This window comes from Ailuropoda melanoleuca, chromosome X, assembly GCF_002007445.2.
Source record: "Ailuropoda melanoleuca isolate Jingjing chromosome X, ASM200744v2, whole genome shotgun sequence".
Taxonomy (NCBI): Eukaryota; Metazoa; Chordata; class Mammalia; order Carnivora; family Ursidae; genus Ailuropoda; species Ailuropoda melanoleuca.
Genome location: NC_048238.1, coordinates 94,410,140 through 94,430,915, shown reverse-complemented (window position 1 = coordinate 94,430,915; position 20,776 = coordinate 94,410,140). Strand labels below are relative to the sequence as shown.

Sequence of the window (20,776 nt, the reverse complement as noted above, 5' to 3'; positions counted from 1 at the left end):
AAACCTACTTCTCCAAAAATGCATTGTCAACCTAACACTCCTCCAAACCCGAGCGTGCTTGCTAGACCCGAGAATCTTACCCTACAAGGGCTATATGTGATCATCCAGCCCAGTGCTCCTGGCTTACAGAGGAGGAAACGGTCGGGGGAGCTAGAGTGACTTGGCCCGGCCTTCCCCCACAATGACACAGCTTGCAGCCAGTTCTTCTTCACTCCTTTGGTACAGGGGGCCTTGTTTGCTTGAGGGGTCTCTGCAGACAGACGTCACTTTTCACAAGTCTGTCACTGGCTCTCCCCCTCTCTCCACATTTGTGAGTTGTAGGCCACTTTCCCAGATAACCCGATATCTTGGTATCTGTATCAGTTTGCACTTGCTAACCCATTTCAGTTGAGTCTCAAATTGTGACCAATTTTAATGGAGATAAACTTTCTCCCCTCGCCACCAAAAAAAAGAATGAAAAAATCAATGTGATGATAAATGATTCATCAGCTGCTCAGAGCGAGGATTTGGTATTTGCAGCAGGCAGCTGCCCTCTTAATAGCAAGGAACGTGTCAAATGACAAGAAGTTTCCTTTCTTGCTTGCTAGGAGCAAAATGAGATTCTCTTTCCCTTTAGCAATTGAGGTCTATTATTCTCATTTACATCTATATTTGAAAGCAGGCAATGGCAAAGTTTAGACTTCCTTTATTTTTTCCTCAGTGGTCTGTTGAAGATACTTAACCATAGTTGACTTCACAAGGATGCCTTGTTTGGGGGCCAATCCATGAGTTTCTAAGAGTGGTATGCAAATACAAATTTTCTAATTGAGTCATTTCTAGCCCATTAAGGGAGCTCATAATTTGAAGGATTATAATGACGAATGTGTTTATAAGTTGAATAATCACTTACTAATTTTACCTGTTTTTTCTAATCTAGATTTTTATCTATCACCTGCAATTAATTTTGATTTACCACATTGCCTTCAAGGCTTAATTGATTTAAATAAAAAAGTCCAGATAAAATGTTATTTAGAAAGGCACATCTTATATTGGGAAATGCCAACAGTAGATACTTAATGAATGTTTGAGTGTATAAAATAAAATACTGGAACCAATTTTGGACCATGGAAGAAAGCAGTCAATGATAGAATCTTCTTTTTATACACATCTTTTCAAAAGTTGATTCTCTTCTGATAAGGGCTTAAAAGTGTAGGACAAATGCTATCTCTTTGGCAAAGCTCTGGATACCTACCTGCACTTTCTGGGTCCCTGACGAGCCTTCGGTGGGTAAAAGGGTAGTGTGGCTTTGTTCCATTCAGAACATAAGAATTTCCTACCTGCTCTGTGCCAAGTGCTGGGCCGGGCTCTGATGATACAGAGAAGGTGGTCCAGGTGAAGCATGGCCTCACGTCCTTGGTTTCTGCAACACAATCTTTTAGATAGGAGGAGGCCTCAATTCAGTGGGTGACCTGACTTCCACAAGTCACAGTTTCACTATCTTTGGGCAAAATGACCTTGCCAAAATCACCTAAACTCTGCCTTTCTGTAATTGTAAAATGGGGGTGATTGTTCCTGCCCCACCAACCTAAGTTGTTTTGATAGGGAGTGCTTGATAGCATTTGGTAAACAGAGCTGCCCGAGTGGGGTTGGTCTTGCTGAATCTCCCTTTCTCTCCGGCTGGGTATGTGGCTTTGCTACGTGGCAGAAACCACGAGAGGATGATTGGCCAACTCCCTCAAGTTGGCGGGAGGATTTAGCCGGGGTGATTCCTAATGGCTGTGAGGCCTGCCAAAATGCTGGATCAGCCGAGCTGTGGTCTGGTGCTGGTTTGGGGCTGAAGCAAAGCCTATGCCTTAGTCACCATTCCAAAAAGGCATCTCACTGTCTGGGGGCGCCGTTTCTTTCTTGAAACTTCTTGGATCGGGGAAAAGGTAAATGATTCTCTCTTGTTCCTGTTGCTTTCTCAAGAGATTTTCCTCCAACTTCTTTTCAGGTATCTTTTTACTCTTCAAATAAAGAAGGATTTGGCTGTAGGAAGGCTTCCATGCAGTGAGAACTGTACAGCGTTGATGGTATCTCACATCCTACAATGTAAGTAGCAAACGTCAGCTTCGGGGCCTGTTAGGCAGATAGAGAACCGAGCAAAGGAGCGGAGCACCCCCCCTCCTTGTGCCCATCCTGTGTTAGGACTTCCAGAGGAGAGAAAGCCTGCTTAAGGTGTATAGAATCCTCATGGGCCAGTAGAAAAAGGCTGGACATTATAGTCACTCAGCTTTGGATTCCAAATCCAGTCCCTGCTATGTTCTAGCTGTTGTAGGCTTGGGTCCCATCACCTGTCTGTGCCTCAGTTTCCTAGTCTTTACAATAGTGACAAGAGTACCTTTTCAAGAGTGGTTATGTAGACTAAAAGTAAATGCCGATTTTCTTCTATCATGGTGTAAATGCGCCCCCCCCCCAGCCGCTAGGGGCTTGCTGTCCAGGGGCTGGGTTGGACTCATTTGTCCAGGCATGGATTTTGCGGGGCCAGCTCCATTCTCTGCTTGCCGCAGGTTATATTTCTGGTACAGGCTTTCTGCAGCACACTGTCATGTTTGATGGGATTATTGCGTTGCTCTTTATCATGAGTCTGGAGAACAAAGCACAGAGTACAGCAGGTGAAAGAAGCTAAAAGGGAAAAAGGCCCCAGGCTGTCTATTAGAGTTCCCCATTTGCTGGCAGCCAAGTAGTTGGACTAGGCTGAATCATGAAGGCAGGGAGAAGGAGACCCCAGGAATGGTGGGGGCCTGCTTGGGAGGGGGTGAAGCTGGGCAGGCCAGGCTTCTCCTGCACCCCTAAGGCCGGGGTCCAGGCAGCTGGAGATAGTATTTTGTCTCCTATGGCCGGTGGACTCTCTCTCTTTTCTAGAGGGGTCTTCCAAGAATAGGCTGTTATTTACCACTTTTGCGGGATTATAACGTCATTTTTTAGCTTGTTTCACAAGTTCGGTGTTGACCTCTGTCCCTGACCTTCCTGACAGGCCAGAGCTGGTCGATTTCAGATTTCACTGGGAACACTAGAATGAAGTGCTTGGATAGGGACAGTGTCTAAATCAGTGTTTATGAATGGACTTCTGACTGGGACAGGTGATGACAGCCCCTGGGATATCACGAATGCAGTGGGCAGTGAGAGCAATAGTAATCAGGAAATGCTTCTGGAGGAGGTGGCTTTTGTGCTGGACCTTAAAGGGGCACATAGGAATTGGATAGGCAGTGATGGGGTTTGAATGCTTGGCTGGTGGGGGGCACGGGGGAAGGCAGATAGACGAAACAATGTGGGAAGACTTATCCTTTTTCATTATCAGCCTGTTAATGACGGGGGCTCCCCAACAGCCTCACATGCCTGTTGGGGAGCCCAGTGTCATTGCTAATAGCTGAGCATTATGGATTTGGGCATTCCCTAGTGGCCGTTTCAGGCATAGCACAGAGGACTTCAGCTTTTCTAGAGGCTCTTTTGTCAATACAAGTTCTTTCCATAGAGAAAAATCTGAAGTTTCAGTGAGTCCCACGCCTCACCATGCCCGTCACTGGGTGCTAAGGCAGTGTGCAGAGCACCAGCAGGCGGCTCGTTTGTTTGCTCATGTATTCATTCATCCGCTATTTATGTCGTAGGCACTCAAGAATCTCCACTCGCTGACCTCATCTGCCTGTCTCTCCTACACATCCCTTTTATGAACGCTCTTAGTAACTTTTTTGTCATTCGCCCTACCACATGGCAGGTGCTGTTAGAGGCACAGGGAACATGGCAACGAACTGAACAGACACAATGCCTTGCTCTCGTGCAGCTCACATGTTGGCGGTGGAGGACAATCAGATAATAACCGAAATAAAGAAATTTATAGAGTACATTAGAAGGTGATAAGTGCATCAGAGAAAATCACATATGGAAGGAAGATGGGGAATCCTGGGAGGGGGTACTGAATTTTTCAATAAGGTAGTCAGGGTAGGCTTCACTGTGAATGTGACAGGTGAACAAAGACTTGGAGGAGGCGAGAGGGCAAGCCTTGCAGAAATCTGCTGTAAGGTTGTTCCAGGTAGAGAGAACATCCTGTGCAAAGGGCCTGTGGTGGGAGTGTGCCAAGAGTGTTCAAGAAACATTTAAGCAGGCTTTTGTGGCTGGCTGGAGCTGGGGGGTGGGGGACAGTAATCATGCAGGTCCTTAGAAGCCTATTAAAGGCCTAGAACATTACATGAGATGGGAGACCATTGATGCATTTTAAGCAGAGGAATGAGATGATCCGAATTGGGTTTTTTGTTTTTGTTTTGTTTTTTGTTTGTTTGTTTGTTTGTTTGTTAAAGGTTTTATTTATTTATTTGACGGAGAGAGAGAGACAGCCGGCAAGAGAGGGAACACAAGCAGGGGGAGTGGGAGAGGTAGAAGCAGGCTCCCAGTGGAGCAGGGAGCCCGATGCGGGGCTGTATCCCGGGACCCTGGGATCAGGCCCTGAGCCGAAGGCAGACGCTTAGCGACTAAGCCACCCGGGCGCCCCGATCTGAATTAGGTTTTAACGGGANGTTTTTTTGTTTGTTTGTTTGTTAAAGGTTTTATTTATTTATTTGACGGAGAGAGAGAGACAGCCGGCAAGAGAGGGAACACAAGCAGGGGGAGTGGGAGAGGTAGAAGCAGGCTCCCAGTGGAGCAGGGAGCCCGATGCGGGGCTGTATCCCGGGACCCTGGGATCAGGCCCTGAGCCGAAGGCAGACGCTTAGCGACTAAGCCACCCGGGCGCCCCGATCTGAATTAGGTTTTAACGGGAACATGTTGGCTGCCAGGGTGAAAACCTAATGAGGGGACACCAGAGACGAGGCTGTTACAGTAGAGAGAGATGTTGGTAATTTGAGCCAGCGTGGTAACAGTGAAGATGCTCATAACATTTGCTACCTTCTTTTACTGCTGATATTTACTCATTTGTGTTTTGTAGGTCTCTTCCTAAATTGTCATAGTCTTGCAGGGAGTGAAAAACCAGCACAGTCTTATGTGTTCTTGTGTTTTCTTACAGTAAACATAGGGTCAGGGTCTTGTGCTTAATAAACGGTAGGGTTGATGTGTGTGTGTGTGTGGGTATGTGTATGTGTCTATTTTTTTAAGATTTTATTTATTTAATTGAGAGAGAGAGGGAGAGAGCATGAGCGGGGGCAGGGAGAGGTAGAGGAAGAGGGAGAGGGAGAAGCGGACTCCCAGCTTAGCAGGGAGCCCGATGCAGGGCTGGATTTCAGGACCCTGAGATCATGACCTGAGCCAAAAATCAAGAGTCAGATACTTAACCGATTGCATCACTCAGACGCCCCTCTAATTTATTTTTAAAAACAGTTCTATTGAGGTATAATTTACTTATAAAATTCACACTTTTAAAGTCTACAACTCAACAGTTTTTTTTGTAAATTTACAGAATTGTGCAACCATTACCACAATCCAGTTTTAGAACATTCCCATCACACCAAGAGACTTCTCGGGCCCATTTCCAGTGACTCTCTGTTCCCACACTCAGCCCCAGTAACCACTGATTTACTTTCTGTTTCTATAGATTTGCCCTTTCTAGACATTTCAGTCAGAATGATAAAATGCATAGTCTTTTGCATCTGTGTGGCTTCGTTTCACCCAGCATAATAGTTTTGACATTCGTGTGTGTTCTAGCATGAATCGCAGCAGTTTGTTCCTTTCTCTTGCTGGGCAATATTCCATTTTATGGACATACCACATTTGGTTCATCTATGTACTTGATTGTGGACATTTGGATTGTTTCCAGCTTAGCTAATATGAATGATGTTATGAACATTCATCTACAAGTCTTTGTTTGGACATGTTCTAGTATCTCTTGAATAGATTCCTAGGAGGGTAATTGCCTCATCTTAAGGTAAATTTATGTTGCAAATGTTAAGAAACTGCCCAACTGTTTTCCAAATTGTAACAATAAAACCAGAAATGTATCACATTTCCAGTTTCTCCACATCTTCACCAATAGTTGGTATTATCTTTTTTTTCCCTTTGGTTGTGGCCATTCTAGTGGGTATAAAGAGCTATCTCACGGCAATTATAATTTGCACTTAGTAATGATGTGGTGCACCTTCTCATCTCTTTATTTTATTTATTTATTTTTTATTTTTTAAAGATTTTATTTATTTATTTGACAGAGATAGAGACAGCCAGTGAGAGAGGGAACACAAGCAGGGGGAGTGGGAGAGGAAGAAGCAGGCTCATAGCGGAGGAGCCTGATGTGGGGCTCGATCCCACAACGCCGGGATCACTCCCTGAGCCGAAGGCAGACGCTTAACCGCTGTGCCACCCAGGCGCCCCTTCTCATCTCTTTATTAACAGTCCCTATGTTTTTGTTGGCAAAATGCCTTTCAGCTATTTTGCCCAGTTTCAAATGGATTGTTGTCTTCTTATTGAATTTTGAGAGATTTTTAATATTTTTTTTGAAGTTTATTTATTTATTTATTTAAGTAATCTCTACGTGGGGCTCAAACTCACGACCCTGAGATCAAGAGTTGCATTCTGTTCCAACTGAGCCAGCCAGGCGCTTCAGATTTTTATATATTCTGATTAAAAATCATTTATGAGATATGTAATTTGAAAAATTTTCCCCCAGCTTGGTGGCCTGACTTTCCGTTTCCTAATCCTGGCTTTCGGAGTGGAATAGTCTTTAATTTTGGCAGAATTCCCTTTTCTCAATATGTTTTAGTGGATCGTGCTTTCGGTGTACCTAAGAACTCTTTGCCTAACCTAAGGTCACAAAGATTTTCTCCTGTTTTCTTCTAGAGCCTTTGCATGTTTGCCTCTTAGATTTAGTTATATGACCCATTTTGAGTTATTTTTTTGTCTGCTCGTATGGTGTATGTTGTGAAGTATGGATCCAACTTCATCTTTTTTCCCATGTGGTTGTCCATTTTCCCCATGTTTTGAAAAGACTGTCATTTCCCCCATTGAATTGTCTTGGCTTCTTTTTAAAAAACCAATTGATTAATGTAAGGGCTTATTTCTGGATTCTTAATTATGTTCCATTGATCTATATGCCCTTATGCAATTATTACACTGTCTTATTTATTGTGGCTTTGTATTAAGTTTTGAAATAGGGAAGTGTGTATTTTCCAACTTCATTCTTCTTTTTCAAATTCGCTTTGGTTATTTCCTGTGTGTTTCCATGTCAGTTTTCAGATCATCTATCAATTTCTAGTAAAAGATGTGGTGGGAATTGCATTGAATTTATAGATCAATTTTGGCAGAACTACGAGCTTAATGATATTGAGTCTTATAATGCGTGAACCCAAAATGTCTCTCCATTTATACAGATCTGTAAAAAATTTCTGTCAGCAATGTTCTGTAATCATCAGTATACAAGCCTTATACATCTTTTTGTTAAATTTATTCCTGAGCATTTTATTGTTTTTAGATGCTATTGTAAATGGAACTTTCTTAGTTCCATTTTTGAATTGTTCATTGCTAGTGTATGCAGATACAAGTACTTTTGGTATATTGATCTTCTATTTTGCTACCTCAAAGAACTCCTATATTTTAGGAGTTTTTTGTGGATTCCCCAGGATTTTCCACACACACGATCATGTTGACTACAAGACAGTTTTATCTCTTCCTTTTCAGTGCGAATTTCTGATATTTTTTCTTGTTGACTAATTGCACTGACTAGGACCACCAGTACAATGGTAGATAGAAGTGGCAAGAACAGACATCCTTGTCTTGTTTCTGGTCATAAGAGAAAGTATTCAGTTTCTCACCATTTAGTATGATTATGATGTTAGCTGTCGGTTTTCCTTTTTCTTTTTCTTTTTTTAAAAGATTTTATTTACTTATTTGACAGAGGGAGACAGCCAGCGATAGAGGGGACACAAGTAGGGGGAGTGGGAGAGGAAGAAGGAGGCTCCCAGTGGAGGAGCCTGATGCGGGGCTCGATCCCAGGACTCTGGATCACGCCCTGAGCCGAAGGCAGACGCCACCCAGGCGCCCCAGCTGTCGGTTTTTCATAGATAACCTCTATCAGGTTGAAGAAGTTCCCCTCTATTCCTTGTTTCTTGGATTTAAAAAAATTTTTTATTATTATATTTTTTTGAAAGAGAGAGAGAGAGCAGGGGGATAGGTGAGGGACAGAGAGAGAGAGGAGGAAAAAGAGAATCTTAAACAGGCTCCACGCCCAGTGTGGAGCTGGACGAGGCTCAATCTCATGACCCTGAAATCATGACCTGAGCTGAAATCAAGTCAGACACTTAAGCGACTGAGCCACCCAGGTGCCCCTGCATGTTTATTTTTTTTAAATCATGAAATGGTGTTGGATTTTTTCCAAAGTTTTTCTGCATCATTTGAAATGATAATGTTTTTTGTTGTCCCTTATTCTATTGACATAGTATATCATATTAATTAATCTTCACTTGTTGAACTGATCTTGCAATCGTGGGATAAATCCTGCTATGTCATGATGTATAATCCTTTTTTTATGTTGCTGGATTCAGTTTACTAGTATTTTGTTGAGGATTTTTGCCTCTGTATTCATGAGGTGTATTGATCTGTAATCTCCTTGTGATGAATTTGTCTGGTTTGGGTATCAGAGTAATACTGGCCTCATAGAATGAATTGGTAAGTATTTCTTCTTCTATTTGCTGGAAGAGTTTGTGAAGAATTTGTCTTCATATCTTTGAATATTTGATAGAATTAATCAGTGAAATCATATGGGCCTGATTGTGTTTTAATGAGATTTGTATGTTTCAATTTTAGCGAAAAATAAGTTAAAAAGCCATTGATTTGGCCTTTTTTTAAAAAAAAAAGCTTGTTTTTTTTTAAAGATTTTATTTATTTGACAGAGAGAGACACAGCGAGAGAGGGAACACAAGCAGGGGGAGTGGGAGAGGGAGAAGCAGGCTTCCTGCTGAGCAAGAAGCCCGATGCAGGGCTCGATCCCAGGACCCTGGGATCGTGACCTGAGCTGAAGGCAAACGCTTAACAACTGAGCCCCCCAGGCGCCCCTAAAAAAAGCTTGTTGTATGAGGATTTTCATTATAATGTGACTTTTTAAAAATATATGTACATACCTCATCTGTCATGAGCATGTCAATGAGCATGCCATCTGTCTAAAATGTAACAGAAAAATCAAGAGAAAAGAGGAAGTAAGTTTCCAGCACTCAAAATAAGTGTCCCATGTCCATATATTTTAGTCACAGGATTCCATGGAGAATGTATTTACTATTACAATACATAAAATGCTAATAGTTTTGGCTATCTAGGTTCTCAGTTAGAAGTCATAATTACAACCAAGTGGGGAGACCTTTTCAGGAGAAGTCAGTAACCAGGAAGTGATTCATATCAATCTGACAGAGAGGAAAAGGGCATAAAAATTATAAAGAAGACACAATAATTCAAAAATCAAGACATTTTGAAGCCATTAACTGTAGGGGCAGATAATTCTGTATACTCCAATCACCTTTGCAGACATCGTGCTGTGACAGATGTTATAACAGTAAACTAGCGACATCTAGAAAAGAGCAGATTATGATCAGGGCTAAGCTGCCAGTGATTTGGAAAAGCCAGAATGATTTCCAGAGTGATTCATTTACTGGGGATTCCAGATAGCTGGGGTTTTACACTCGTTTCGTCCAGAGTGATGAATGGCTGTGGCTGGCTTGCATTGTCCTTGGCGCTTACAGTCTCCTTTTCTGATAATGTACAATCTGGGTGGAGTGAGATTATGGGCCTGCCTGAGTTTGCTAGGGTTGCTCTACCAAAATACAGGAAACTAGGTGGCTTAAATGGCCGCAATGCATTTTCTCACAGTTCTGGAGGCTAGAAATCCAAGACTAAAGTGTCGGCAGCTTCGGTTTCTTCTGAGGCCTCTCTGCTTGGCTTGCAGATTGTTGCCCTCTGGTTGCTTCCTCACCTGCTCTTTCCTCTGCGTGCCTGCAATCCTGGTGTCCCTTTGCAGTGTCAAATTTCCTCTTCTTAGAAAGACACTAACTAGTCAGATTGGATTGGGACCCACCCTACTGACTCATTTTAACTCAATCCCTTCTTTATAGGCCCTATCTCTAAATACAGTCACATTCTGAGGTACAGGGTTTGGGACTTCCACATACGAATTTGAGCGGGGTGTGGGGGGACACCCAATTCAACCCATCATAGGGACTGGTGAGAAGAAAAAGATCATAAACAGAGTGTGAAAGAAGGAACTGATGAAATATTCCTCGGTGATCCTGGAACCTTTAAGACCTGCACTGTGCCTGTGATTTACTATACTGAGGCTTTATAGCAACCCACTGGTTCTGATTTGATAAAAGACCCAGTTAGTTCCCCCCATCCGAAAACATACATACATATAAAGCATGGAGTGGGGGGCCTAGGGCCACACTGGCTGCAAAGAAAGGGCTGTGTGGGGGAGGTCAGAGGGTCTGCTGAGTGCTTCATTGCTAAAACTCCTCAATGCTAATGTGAAAAATGTCACTTCTCTGCCATGCAGCAGAACTGGGAGACTTTCATGAAGAAACAGATAAGAAACATCTGGCACAAACCCGCTACTTACCGAACCAAGACTGTTTAGAGAGCAAGATCATGCACTTTCATCAGAAGCACGTGTGAGTACCTCAGCTAGCACCTGCTTCCACCAGCAGGGAACATGAAAGCTGGGCACAGGCTCTTAAAAGCAAGTCCTTAAGTCGGAGAAGCTTTGGCCTCAAGAAAACGCTGAGCTCCTCACCGAGCCCTTAGGGTGGAGGTGTCATTCTTGCTGCATTTATTAGGCTCATAAATTCTTTCCCTTTGCAGTGGCAGGAGCCCAGCTGAATCTGACATTCTGCTACTGGATATAGCGAGGAAGCTGGATATGTACGGCATCAGGCCTCACCCCGCCAGTGACGGCGAAGGCATGCAGATCCACCTGGCTGTCGCTCACATGGGAGTACTGGTGTTACGGGTAACAACTCTTTCCTTTCACGTCCTGCAGCTTTGGGCGTTATCTTGGCTCAAACTTGGTGTGGGTTCCTGACGTGACCTCACCCCTCAGTCTTACCACCAGCCAGAAAGGGAGGGGATGATTGCGAGTGTCCCAGGTCAGTCTTCTCCCCTCAATGTGCTTTGCTCCCTTCCATTTGTGGTCTCTGACTGACTGTTTTGACTCTGAGGAGCTCACACTTTCGATCGGGCCAGCATGGTGGAAAGAGGAAGTCAAGAGGCCCTTTGGAACTTTTAGACCCTAAATACGAATATGGATTTTGGCATCCTAAAAGCTTAGGCTGTGACACCAAGTGCATTCACCTTGTCCAAATCCACCAGAAACAACCCAAAAGGACCAAATTAGAACACTGAAGTTAAGTCATAAACAGGTCAGGTGTAGAGTTGCCTAGAAGAATCTTGGCCTTCTCATGTTTCGGGTTGTAAACGTTGCAACACTAGAGTCACACAGGTGGGAAAGAGACCCAATGGGTCACAGGCATAGGTCTTCCCCCAGGAAGCAATTTGACCCATTCCACTCTAACCACTGCCCCCCCCAGCCCCCATCGGTCCTTGCCATTTCCTACTGCGTGGGAGAAAATGGGGAAGGGGAGGGGAGCAAGGCCATTGAGTGAGTTGTGAGCTCTTCCAGGGTGAGTTCTTCTGTGGACTGCGTGGAATGACGTAGCCAGTCTATTTTGTCCCTCCCCAAACCCAGTCAAATAATACTTGCATACTGAGTACTTTGTATGGGGTTCAGTATTGCATTATTCTTTTTAAAAAAAAAAACAAAACCAGCTTTATTGAGATATGATTTGCATACTATGCAATTCATCTGGCTTACCTGTTCAGTTCATGGGGTTTCAGCATATTTACAGAGTCGGGCAGCAACTATTCATTCACGCGTCCTTCCGTCAGTGTAGTTACTGTACGGCCATCCTGTGCCAGATGCTAGAGCTGCGCAGGTAGACAGGAGGGATCCTGACTTCACGGGCCTTGTATTCTACGAAGTCTTTCCCTATTTAAAAAAACATTTATTTATTTATTTATTTGAGAGAGAGAGAACACAGGCAGGGGGAGAGGCAGAGGGAGAGGAAGAGAGAATCCTCAAGCAGACTCCCTGCTGAGTGCTGAGTGCAGGGCTCGATCTCAGCACTCTAAGATCATGACCTGAGCTGAAATCGAGAGTCAGATGCTCAACTGGCTGAGCCACCCGGGTGCCCCACGGACCTTGCATTCTAATAGGGGGAAGACAGACAATGAAACAAGTAATTTTAAACAAATGCCATGTATTTGTGCTCTAAGAAATACGGGGTGCTAAGGTAACATGTGTGAAAGGGGTTTAACATTTAAGCTAAGGGGGTGCCTGGCTGGCTCAGCTGGAAGAGCTTACAACTTTTGATCTCAGGGTCATGAATTCGGGCCCCATGCTGGGTGTAGAGATTACTAAAAATAAGTAAATAAATAAACTTAAAAAAAATTTAAGCCAAGACCTGAGGAAGTTGTCCAGATCAAAGAGATAGGGTTAAAAATAAAATAAAATTAAATTAAATTAAAATAAAATAAAATAAAGGGGTCTCAAAAAAAAAAAAACACCACCCAAAAACAAAGAGATAGGGTTGGCAGGTGAGGGAGGGGATTCCAGACAAAGGGCACACAGATGAAACAATCAACAAACTAACATTAAGGGGTGCCTGGGTGGCACAGTCGTTAAGCATCTGCCTTTGGCTCAGGGCGCGATCCCAGTGTTCTGGGATCGAGCCCCACATCAGGCTCCTCCGCTAGGAGCCTGCTTCTTCCTCTCCCACTCCCCCTGCTTGTGTTCCCTCTCTCGCTGGCTGTCTCTGTCAAATTAAATAAAATCTTTAAAAAAAAAAACTAACATTAAGCACGACCTATGGCTCAGGTCATTAAGATATAATTTATTTGGAGAGACCAGAGCACTAGTGATCAATATCAGTCAGTAAATAATCAAAAGCTAATATATCCTATCTACCTGAAGTTGTGCGACAAGTATACGTAACAAACTAATAAATGTGGGTACCCGTAGAGAATGGATAGATGGGTACAGAGGGACAGAGATAGGAGTGATGGTGTTGGGAGTGAGACTTCTCGATGTATATATTTTTTGTATACCTTTGATTTTTGGACCATGTGAACAAACAAATATCAAGCAACCGACCAACCAACCAACCAGCCAACCACCGAAAAGAGCTGAATGGTTTGGGCAGTCCAGAAGAGCCCAAGGAGTTCAGAGGAGTTAGAAATGGCTGGTTATACAGAATATTTTAGAGGGGATGCTACCAGACTGGCAAGACAGCTTGACTGTGGGGAAGGCAATTCTGGGTAAGGAGAATGAGGGAAGGTATAGGGTTGGACAGAAGGGTGTTTTCTAGAATCAGTGGGAAAGAAGGCTGGGTGTTCAATACAAGCTGAGGCAGGACACCCCAGCCAAACGTGTTTAGACTTGCTGGTGCACGCAGTGAGGAGCTCTGGAGGGTGTTTGAGTAAATGGGGTGGCAGTTGAATCAGGAAACATTGGAAGGGGGTGCAATTAGAGAAGCTACCGTAGTTATCCCTTCCTCCCGTGACCTCCCTAACCTGGCTGGAAACCTCTCCCAGGCATACCCCTTCTTGCTTGCATTTTGGAGCAGTCTTACGTCCCCCTGGAATGCCTTCTTTGGCCACAGCTTCTACCTAGTACAGCAGGACCGTCTGTGCAAGAGGTAGGATGGTCCCATGCATGAAGCACATTTTCTAACAGGTTCTCATTGTCTTCCAAACCAGCTTGTGCTGACATTCACCTTGAAATCTGCCATGCGTGTCATTACAGGGAAATACAAAGATCAATACATTCAACTGGGCAAAAATCCGCAAGTTGAGTTTTAAGAGAAAGCATTTTCTCATCAAACTTCATGCCAACATTTTGGTGAGTAGCTTTCTAATAAATTCTTTTGCTTTCTGTTCACTTGGGATTTCTTGGTTGTTTCAGCAAATGGTCTGAATGTGAGTGGTGAAAGCTATGGGTGATGTACTCCCTCTTTTGCCTCTACATAAATAAACCAGAGCGTTAGTCATATTTTTGCTCGAGGCAAAACACCAAGAAATCCTATTGGCAGTTCAGAATGAATTAACTAGTAGGAAAATAGGGTGGCTGGAATGAAAGACAAGTCTCCTTAAAAACCATTTTTTTTTCAGGGATTTGATAAGTCAAATGGAAGTGACCAGATCTAGGACTATGGATATGTTTATTTGCTGTTATCTGCCCCATTTTATATTTTCATCTCTTTCCCTTAAGCAAAAATAACTGAACACTGAGTACATGCCAAATAATTGAACACCTACTATTTGCAAAGCAGGTCGGGGGGTGGGTATAGATTAGGCAAAAGCAGCTTTTATTGGTCAAGGCTTCAATTTACAGAGTAAGACAAAGGTCCTAGAAAGGACGTTCTTTTGTGACTCTAAAGGAAGTGAAACATGTGTATCTACTCATTTTTTAACCTACAGAAGATGCAGTAGTGTGGGCTTCATTCTCTGGATCTTAGCCTTACACGAAAGTGTTCGTTTGAGCGGTTCAGGAGACTGTCTCCAGTGTGAAGCTCGGGGAGCGTCCCAGGGCTGCATGCAGGAACCTGGAAAGGAATGAGGGAAGAGTGGCTCAGCAGAAAACAGGGCTGCATGCACGTGTGCGCGAATGGCGGTCATAGAATGGGTGGGGGATGGGGAAAACTTGAACTTTAGGTCTGGAAGGTAAAGTAAGCTCCCCTAGAGCAGATTAGGGTATTCCAAATGAGCAATACAGAGCATCGTAGAACAAGGCAGCAGAGGGAGGACAAAGTGTTTCTAGCTGGTATGTTGGAAAGACTCCCATACATGTAATCATCCTATAAAGCCTACCATCTGTAAGGAAATCGCCTCCCACCCCCCCCATTTCCTGTTGGTCATTTATAACTTCTTGTCACCTTGAAAGGATGTCCTTTGATGTTCATTTTAACCTAATTTACAACTTCATAAAAATGTTCCTGGCAGAGAAGAGGAGGTAAAAAAGCGTTTGAGGTGCGGGGGCTGCAGAGCGAGATTGGTTTCTCAGAGAAGGCTCTGTTTTTGAGCAGTGGCCCTGTCTGTTCCTCGGAAGGTTGCCAATCGTTTGGTTTTAGTAGGTGTGAAGTCTGTAGGGAGCCAAGTGGAAAATCAGAAGCTGCATGGGCCCCTGGACCAATAGTTTGGAAAGCAATGAAATTCGAAGTTCTTTGATAGTCTTGAAGGATGTTTGGTTTGATGGAAATTGGTTTACACAGGTGTTGTGCAAGGACACCTTGGAGTTCACCATGGCCAGCAGAGATGCCTGCAAGGCTTTCTGGAAGACCTGTGTGGAGTACCATGCTTTCTTCAGACTTTCTGAAGAGCCCAAATCCAAGCCCAAAACCCTACTGTGCAGCAAGGGTTCCAGTTTCCGCTATAGGTAATGAAATATTGCATGTAGGCAAACTGTACACACAACTTCTTTTCAGTAATGTGGCAGGCAGTGGAAGGCGTTGAATTCTAGAAGCGATGAAGAATCCATCTCAGTCACTTAAAGGGTGATCCCCTTTACTGCTCCTTCTCTGCATGACATATGAGGTCCGTATTTCCTAACAGGGAGATGCGGAGGAGGGAAGCACCCTAGTTAAGGGGCCAGATCAGAATATCAGCAAGGATGGGGGGGTCACTTATACTGTTTGAGAAGATGTATTTCATGAACCTATTGTTTTCCTTACATCACAACTAATATGTAAGCCATGGAAAGGAAAGCTCAACGTTGGTGGTGGTTGTGTGAGAGATAGGTGGGGAGACAGCCTTGGAGGAGCTAAGGGAGGCCGAACGCTGAGCAATACGGCAGTAGAGGCTCCTCCTGGCAGGTGACACTTTGGAGCAATGGAAGCAAGGTCAAAATAAGATCTCGTTTTTACGCGAACACACTGGCCTAGGAATTTCTTGGAAGAAGGCTTCAAAACTCTTAGCTACGATTTAAAAAACAAAAACAAAAACAAAAAACACCTTCTAAATGTTTCCCATAGGGGATTTTCAAATAGTGGAAGCCTGCCTCAGTAAGCACTGAGATTGTAAAAACATATATATTTTTGATGGACTCTTTCCAAAATGTATTTTACAAATCCCCGCCTTCTTAAACAGATGATACTGAGCGTATCTTGCCCTTTTCTTAATGACCGGAGCTATTATAAACATCACTTACTTACCCTCTGCAGGCAGCTGTGGTACAGTGATGGCCTGGGGGGAGGGCGAGGCATGGCCTGGGTGGGGGAGGGGAAGGCACGTCAGTCCCTGCACCTCAGTGATAAATGGCTCAGACTTTTAGGGTTTTATTATTTTTCCTGATTTCTTTTTTGGCTCTTGTGTTTCTCCCAGCCATCAGCTGGCTTTCTTTGCTGGTGTCTGGCTGGCTGGAGCAAACCTCTCCTACTGTTTAGTTAGTTGTTTTTCTTCTGTCAGGAATTGGGAAACCAGATAAACAGCCTTATTAGAAATTGTGTGTAAATTTGCAGGTGGGGAAAAGGCCTTTATAGGAAAAAACTTTATAGGAAAGTTCTTTTTCAAGGCCAGAATTTTTAACTGTGATATAGTACTGTTCCGAAGCTCTTAAAAATCTTCTGGGTTCTGAGTAGTGGAGGTTGCTCTAGTCCTGATAGTTGGAAAAGCGGGTAGTATCATTACTGTGATGGTCAAAGATTCATGGCGGATGCCATTCATTGGGACTCTTGACTTCAACAGTAAATGTAGCTTTGGAGTTTTAGTAGCCTACTGGCTTATGAGTGGTGTTAATAAAATGTCTGTATCATTCTTTATCACAGCGGAAGAACCCAAAGGCAGCTTTTGGAATATGGAAAGAAAGGGAGGTTGAGGAGCTTGCCATTTGAGAGGTACACGGTTCTCTCTCTCTCTCTCACTCATGTTGGTTTTAAGCTGAATGTAGAGATTTCTGTGTATTCTGTATGTGCCTGCAGACCATTTCAATTCCTTCTCTGTTTGCGGATTGCAGGAAACATTACCCATCTCAGTACCATGAGCGACAATGCAGGTCCTCACCGGACCTCCTCTCTGATGTGTCAAAACAAGTAAGATTCCTGAAAATCCCTTCTTCTTAGATAAGTGGACGACATCTGCATGTCAAATGCTTTTAAGCATTGATTCTGCCAGAATCTCCCAGTGTGTAAAAAGGCGACTCTGAGTAGGCTAGCCTCCCCAGGAGGTCTGTCAGCTCAGTCTTTCCAGCCAATAGAAGACCATTTAATAAATTACCACTCGTGTGTACCTTATGGACTGAAAGGATTTGGTGCATCTCTAAATTGCAACTTGTATTGCTAACATCATGCAAAATGAGGCTCCAAATGCATTTCTGTGGCTTTGAATTTTTAAAACTAAAAGCTCTTCTTTTTTTTTTTTTTTACCTAATGAAAAATTTTAAGGCTTAGAGGAAGCTCTAAGGTCTTGGGTTAACGTTTTAAAGTACTCTTGCTGTGTAATTTTGTCACTTAATTTAAGAACAAAGTGCTGTTCTCCTGGAACCGTGAGAGATAATGGCTTCATTTGAGTTTTATAAGCATTAACTGTGTTAATTATTTTTCTTTTGCTCTCCCTAAAAAAAAATAATTATAGGTCTCACAAACTCTCACGTCTTCATTCAAATCATAGGCAGTTTTTATCTCAAAGGCTTCACGGAGGTATAATGATGGAAGGTGCCATCTAAATATGACCCTCTCGTGCCATTCATACGCTCCTTCCCACCATTTTACAGAGAATAGGGGGAAGCCCGGAGCAGGGAGGTGAGGAGACCTGCCTTAAGATCACACAGCAGAGCCAGGACCAGAAGGCAGAACCCCTGGCTCATTTATAAATGAGCCACTAAACCATCCTGCCTGAAGTACCACGTCAGCTGAAGTGCATGGGGAACTCAGAGGCAGGGAGTGGAATGGCAGTGAGAAAGGAGACTGTCGTGTATACTTTTTAGCACATGGATTGGGACATGGTACAAGGTATTTCCCTTTCTGTATACATTCATCAACCTTGGAATAGAACATAGATCGAAATGACCTTGTGAAAAATACCTTTGTGAAATTCAAGGCGAGTTTAGGTCCCTGCCCCCACCCCAACCAAATGGCTTTTCTCTTCTTTCACCAACATATCCTCTCTCTCAAGGTGGAAGATTTGAGACTGGCGTACGGCGGTGGGTATTACCGAAATGTGAATGGAGTGCACGCATCAGAGCCGGTGCTAGACAGTAGGAGGAGAAACTCAGCAGTGGAGGTGACGTTTGCAGCTGAGCTGGAGCGTTCCAAACCAGAGGCAGATCCCACACTGTTACATCAGTCCCAAAGCAGTTCCTCTTTCCCTTTTATTTATACAGACCCTGTCTTTAGTACTGACCCGGATCCCAGAGACTACTTTGAGGAAAGGAGTCCTCTGAGCTCCTTCCAACCGAGCTGTAAGTTTGCTGACAATCACAGGAGCACATCTTCTCGCCTTGCAAGCAAAGTGAGTCCAGCAAGGCAGCTAACTTACACAGATGTGCCCTATATTCCTTGTACTGGTCAGCAGGTTGATATTATGCCTCCCCAAGTCTTTTTTTATGTGGACAGACCACCCCAGGTGCCCAAACGGTCTCCAGTCATGGCAGAGGAAAGGGAAAGGCCAGACAGCTGTCTAGAGCCCACTGAAATGAAGCCAGCCAAAAGAAGCCCAAGGAATGTCAGAATGAAGAGCTTTCAGCAAGAGTGTCAAGAACTCCAAGAAGCTATGGCCAGGACTAGTGGTAGGAGCAACATCAACATAGATCTGGAAGTGGAAGACCCAAATTTAGAAGATGCGTTTGCATATAGCATTCAAGAGCACACCCCGAAACGATCCCAGAGCCAATCAGACATGAAAACGATCCGTTTTCCTTTTGGGTCTGAATTTAGACCTTTAGGGCCTTGTCCTACTCTGAGTCGTAAAGCTGACCTTTTAACATATATGTTTGCAGAGCAGGAGTTTCCAACAGTTTTGATGGATCAGGGAGCAGCAGAAAGGTACGTAACTAGTGAATCCAGTGATTCGGAATCAGAAATTCTTAAACCAGACTACTACTCTTTGTATGGCAAAGGAATAAGGTCACCCATGGCCAGAATCCGCTTATCTTCTGGTAGTCTGCAGCTTGATGAAGAGGATGAAGGTGTTTCTTTCAATACACCAACTGCTGAAGACAGGACTTTGCTAAAACCATGTAATTACTTTTTAGCTTAAAAGTGTGAACTCACTGAACATTTCTGGGCCAGGTCCAGGTTGCCAACTTAGGTAAAAAATAAGGAATCTTCTGCACAAACCATTTTCTTAGTTACCATTCATTGCTATTAAGGGGATCGCCTACATTTGAGCACCTAGCTTATGAAAGATCCAGCGGCTGCCTCGTTCCTCAAGCTCCTCTCTTCAGTTTCCTCTGAAGGGACTCTGGAACATACCCTCTCCTCACCAGAGCCATGGTGGGGCGAGGTGGCTATTTGTCATCTCTGCTTTACATTTCCCCACAGAGACATTATCGATAAAGTTCAGGCTCTTCAACACTGAATAATGGTGACAGTATGGGTTGGCATATCATTGGCCTCCGATGTCCTTTAGTGATTTAGTAGATTGTGACTGTGTTGGTCATTTTGTTCCTAAGCCATACTATGACTAAAGGTTCTAGTAAAAATGGTCCTGTTATGTGTTAAAGACTTCAATTTTTATAACATATATTAGGGGGAGCATGGCCCTCCTGTACCTCAGGAACAAGATGGTGGCATAGATCCTCTCATCAGAATACAAGCTTATAACGCATCTAGGATTGGGAAGAATTCTAAACCCTGGAAATTCATGAATTAATCTATTTCTAAAGCCAGATATATGCCCGATGAAGATATTATGACATTTGACCTCTAACTTCTCTATTCTTAACTATTATATGTCATGACAGATAAAAGTTAACATGTTGGTTTATCTACTTTCTCCTGCAAGACTTTATTTTTTGCCATCTCTTGTTGCATGTATGTAGGTAAGGAAATGAGATGAATGGTATTTTAATAAAGAGTGATGGAAATCCATTTATTAAAAAAAATAAGTTGCAAGTATGATCTTCATTTTGTTTTAGTCAGTTTCAGAAATGATTGGTTCTGGTCTATTGCTAAGGCAAGGGACAGTTAGAGAACAAGAAAAAGGAAGGAGGCTGGTGAAAATGTAGAGTCAGGGAGGGAGATGTGGTAGAATTGGGGTGGCTGATAAGAAAAAGGATAGTGCTAAAACCAGACTGTGTTCATGAACCAAGATTCTATTCTTGACCCATTCAGAATTTCCCCACTATTCCCCCTGGAAGGTATTGTATTCCATTTGAGCACTTTGTTTATTGATTTTAATGTTAAGTACAACATATTTACAAGATAATGGTAGCTACTGACTTCAAAGAAATGATGCAATTATATAAGCAAGCTATTTTTTTAAAGATTTTATTTATTTGAGAGAGAGAGAATGAGTGAGAGAGCAGGAGCAGAGGGGGAAGGGCAGAGGGAGAGGGAGAAGCAGATTCCCCATTGAGCAGGGAGCCCAATGACCGGGGGCTTGACTCTGGGATCATGACTTGAACCGAAGGCAGACACTTAACTGACTGAGCCACCCAGGCACCCCATAAGCAAGCTATACATACATATATAAAATGTATAAATGTATATATAGCTTGCATCATGTTCTTACTTTCCTAGTCCTTACATCAGAAAAATTCCTTTTAATATACCTCTCTATAGCCCTTTCCCACATTCTAGCACATTCTTCCCTGCTC

At 43.4% G+C, this 20,776-nt stretch overlaps 1 protein-coding gene across 3 annotated transcripts; it reads left to right on the top strand.

Annotated features, from left to right (window-relative positions):
• Positions 1-1,785: 1,785 nt before the first annotated feature.
• FRMD7 (FERM domain containing 7) lies at positions 1,786-20,423 on the top strand. Of its 3 annotated transcripts, XM_034649746.1 has the most exons (9): positions 1,932-2,070; positions 10,469-10,583; positions 10,774-10,921; positions 13,772-13,867; positions 15,237-15,400; positions 16,788-16,856; positions 16,976-17,051; positions 18,133-18,240; positions 18,341-18,518. In XM_034649746.1, the coding sequence occupies exons 1-9, from the start codon at positions 2,049-2,051 to the stop codon at positions 18,398-18,400; spliced, it is 858 nt and encodes a 285-aa protein (XP_034505637.1). In that variant the 5' UTR covers positions 1,932-2,048; the 3' UTR covers positions 18,401-18,518. The 3 variants fall into 3 exon arrangements, with proteins under 3 accessions (XP_034505636.1, XP_034505637.1, XP_034505635.1); XM_034649745.1 differs by lacking the exon at positions 1,932-2,070 and adding an exon at positions 1,786-1,910 and having other exon boundaries at positions 18,133-20,423; XM_034649744.1 differs by having other exon boundaries at positions 18,133-20,423.
• The last annotated feature ends 353 nt before the right edge of the window (positions 20,424-20,776 follow it).